The sequence below is a fragment of the Nicotiana sylvestris genome, chromosome 3 (genome assembly GCF_000393655.2).
Source record: "Nicotiana sylvestris chromosome 3, ASM39365v2, whole genome shotgun sequence".
Classification (NCBI taxonomy): domain Eukaryota; kingdom Viridiplantae; phylum Streptophyta; class Magnoliopsida; order Solanales; family Solanaceae; genus Nicotiana; species Nicotiana sylvestris.
The window spans coordinates 13,123,029-13,126,902 of NC_091059.1; the positions used below are offsets into that span (position 1 = coordinate 13,123,029).

Genomic DNA, 3,874 nt, shown 5'->3' on the forward strand with positions numbered 1-3,874 from the left:
TCGTTAGACCTAGCACATTTTGTATCTGAATTTCTTTGGCTGGCTCGCTTATGTTTATAGGGCGGCCATTTGATAAGGAACCGGAGAACATCTAAAGATCGCAATCATGATTTATTGCACATGTTAAGATGATGGTTTCAAATGATGTTCACCATAATATGGTTTTACCACATATTTGATATTAAATTTTTGTTATCATACATAAGATTCACTAATTTACTATGAATCCTGTGACATAATTATCAATGACGAAGCTAAAAATTTTACTAAGAATTGTCAAAATATAAAAAAGTAAACATACATAAAAAGTTTCAATATATAATATATATGCATAAATATATATTTTCTTATCTAGCTAAACATTATAATTTTTTGGCGATCCACAATGTCCTTGGCATCCCAATTATTTTAATGTAACAAACACCAAAACAAAAATTCCATCGTTATGAAAAAGAACTTTTAAAAATAAAAAGTAAAATTGAAAGGTCAAAAAACAAGTGGATAATTGTGGGGTTACCCTTTAATAAACATAAATAGAAAGTAGAAGTTCTATAAATAGTTCCCACTAGAACTTATGCAAAGTCCAGAAGAATCCCATCAAACATCAAATTCCTATTCCTATCCGAAATTAGTAACTTTCCCTCTTCTTCTAGGAGAGGGGATAAAGCTTAATAATCTTTTTTGGAAATATTGTTATCAATACTTTTTGTTTTTGTGAAGGCATTTGTTTTTGTTTTTGTTTTTTTTTTTGGAAATTTTCTGAAATCTTAGAACAAAAATTTGATAACTTGATAATTTTAATGGGTTTAATTTTGGAAGAAGAAGTGTTGGTTGGACCGGCGAATTTCTCAGTAGTAGAAGAAAACGGCATATACAGATCTGGGTTTCCTCAGCCCTCCAATTTCCCCTTTCTTCATTCCCTCAATTTGCGCTCCATAATGTTAGTCTTTGTTTTTCTTTTCAATTTTCTTTTTTTATTTGATTTTCTTGTGATTTTGGAAAATTTGGGTATTGATTTTGATGGTTTCTTGTTTGTTTGCAGATATTTATGTCCGGAGCCTTATCCTGAAGAGAATTTAGAGTTTCTTAGAATTAATAATATCAAGCTTTTCCAATTCGGAATTGATGGTACTAAGGTATTAGTCTTTTCTTGTTTTCTATAATTTGGAATATATTTTTTTTGGCTGCCTTTTGATCTTTATTTATTTTGGTTATTATTCAATATGAATGTATTCATTGAGCTCAGTTTCTATCAGAAACAACCTCCCTAATTCGGAATAGATGGTACTAACTATCCATTACACTGGATTTTTTTGTTGTTGTTGTTGTTGTTGTATTATTATTCATTATGAATGTACATAAAAATTTATTTGGGGATTTCTTTCTTTTTTTTGGATGGGTAGATTAGAAAATATTTTGCAAAATACTTTGTTGGTTCTATTGTGGCCATATATAGTGTTTATTATTTGATATACGGAATTTTAAATGCTATGATTAAATTATCTTGTTGTAAAGGTAAGATTCAGAATTTAAAAGAATTTTTCTTCTCCAGGAGCCAGCAGCTATGTCCCGGAGTGCTATAACTGAGGCTTTGAAAGTGTTAATTGGTATAAAAATCTTTTCATATTCGCTTTATCATGCTATTAGGGCTATCATTTGTATTTGAAATTTGACCCTTTTATTGTTTTCTTTTTGTCTCTAGATGTTAGAAATCATCCAGTTCTTATCCACTGCAAGCGCGGGAAGGTACATTAAGTTCGTTGTAGTTTGAGAGCTCTTTTGTGATTTTCGACACTATTCGTCTTGGTTTTATGCTTACTTCTCCTAATATTCTCCTTATTGTGTGTGCATTTGTATGCATCTGTGCAATTCTGTGTAACCATACCAGCTTAGGTGTATCGTTAATAACATCTTGTTGTATGCTGCTCTTCAATGATGAACTAATCATTATCTGCATTACTGATAATTCTTTTGGGCGCTGTTTTTGTTTTTAATTACCCTTATCATATTGATCCAACTTTCTGTATCATCGGTCTGAAATATTTAGTTTTCCTCATGAAATCTCGGCTATCATTGCCGATACCTTCATGATTAATAAGACTGGATCTTGGACTTTCTTGGACAGATTTAGGTGGCTTTACAGTATATCGTGGTGCTTTGAAAGATGGTTTGTGATGTGTCTTGATTAAATGTGGCAAGGTTGTTGTTATTGGCTAATTGCCAATGCCTAGAGATGGTTTAAGAATTATGAAAATAACTATTTTATCCATCATGTTCTCCTTATAGAAACTAAGATCGATGGATCTTGGACTTTTGAGTCTTTTTTTATTTGCTTTTGTCCTTGCTTTGGTCCTTGTTTCTGTTTTTTTCAAGTGAAATATCCAGATATATTTCACCCCATCTTAACAACTCTGCTGATTCCTGTCCTTTTGGTTGTAACGGTGTACGTTACTTTGTCATGCAGCATCGAACTGGTTGTCTAGTCGGGTGCCTGAGGAAATTGCAGAATTGGTGTCTTTCTTCTGTTGTGGAGGAGTACAAGCATTTTGCTGGCATAAAATGGAGGGAAACGGACTTGAGATATCTGGAGACCTACGATGTCTCGTGTATAAAGCATTGCCTTGAGAGCATTATCTATATGTATTACGGTTCAAGGACAAGGCGCTTGCTTTACGGAGATGAAAATCTGCAGAAGCCCCAGATGACTTATGTTCTATAGGGGTCTTACTTTTAGGAAGGGTTGGGATATTCCCATTTATTAGTCTTTACCCTTTAAGCTTATGATTTTTTACGTTGTAGAAAATCTGCAGAAGCCCCAGATGAAATAGAGGGGTCTTCATTTTAGGAAGAATTGGGATGTTCCCATTTATTATTATTCGTTTTTACATTGTGCTTTTGATTCATCTGTATACAGCAATTTGTTTCGCAAGTGCTTTAGTTCAACACTTTTCTTATTCACTTTTAAACAAAATGCTCTCTACTTTTAAAACTTACTGTTCCCTTTTCACCCAAAAACGAAAAACAAACAAAGGTAGTCATTCATAATCAGAGGCGGATCAAGAATTTGGAGCTATCAGGTGCCACGTAGCTTTGAACATCCATGCATCGCTATTTATACATTGAGATAGAGTAAATATTTTGTCGGTTTAACAACTTTGGACTTTGGTTCGGATTACTTATTTTTTTGGTATATAATATAAATCGGTTGAGCGGAAATATAGTACTATAGTTATTACAGAGTGAAGATTTGCAAGAGAAAATATTATTTTAACTTTGTGTGAAAAAAACAAAAACATACTAATTAATAAGAGACACAAAAAGAGATACGCAAAAAGAAAATCAAAAGTTAATAAATAAAGTAAGATACTCCCTCCGTTTCAATATATGTGAACCTATTTCTTTTTTGGTATGTGCCAAAAAGAATGACCCCTTTCCTTATTTGGAAATAATTTACATTTATGCAATGATTTATAGCCACACAAAATATATGTGCCTCATTTTATACCACAAATTTAAAAGTCTTCTCTCTTTTCTTAAACTCCGTGCCCAGTCAAATGAGTTCACATAAATTGAAACGTAAGGAGTAGTTAGCAATAATTACAGAAGAAGAAAAAAGAGAATGGAACATATAGAATGATAGAAAGCATAATGTGATGTAGCAAGCCAAAAAGTTCAGTGAGTTCAGTGAGTGTTGCCACTGGGGCTCAATCCTTCACACTTAAGGTGGAATCTCTTATCCTTTGCCACTGGCACCTTTATATCATTTGTTACTTTAGGTGGTGCCTTTTATACATATATATATATGATTTCTTACATACATATACATAATATACACAGAGTTTCGCAGAAGCTTCGGGTGGCATGCCACTCCCTC

At 32.7% G+C, this 3,874-nt stretch overlaps 1 protein-coding gene across 1 annotated transcript; it reads left to right on the top strand.

Annotated features, from left to right (window-relative positions):
- Nucleotides 1-583: 583 nt before the first annotated feature.
- On the top strand, nucleotides 584-2,943 carry LOC104219015 (inositol diphosphatase DSP5-like). The gene is made up of 5 exons (XM_009769651.2): nucleotides 584-940; nucleotides 1,043-1,136; nucleotides 1,553-1,607; nucleotides 1,703-1,746; nucleotides 2,465-2,943. Exons 1-5 carry the CDS (start codon nucleotides 801-803, stop codon nucleotides 2,717-2,719), a joined length of 588 nt encoding a protein of 195 aa, XP_009767953.1. The 5' UTR covers nucleotides 584-800; the 3' UTR covers nucleotides 2,720-2,943.
- The last annotated feature ends 931 nt before the right edge of the window (nucleotides 2,944-3,874 follow it).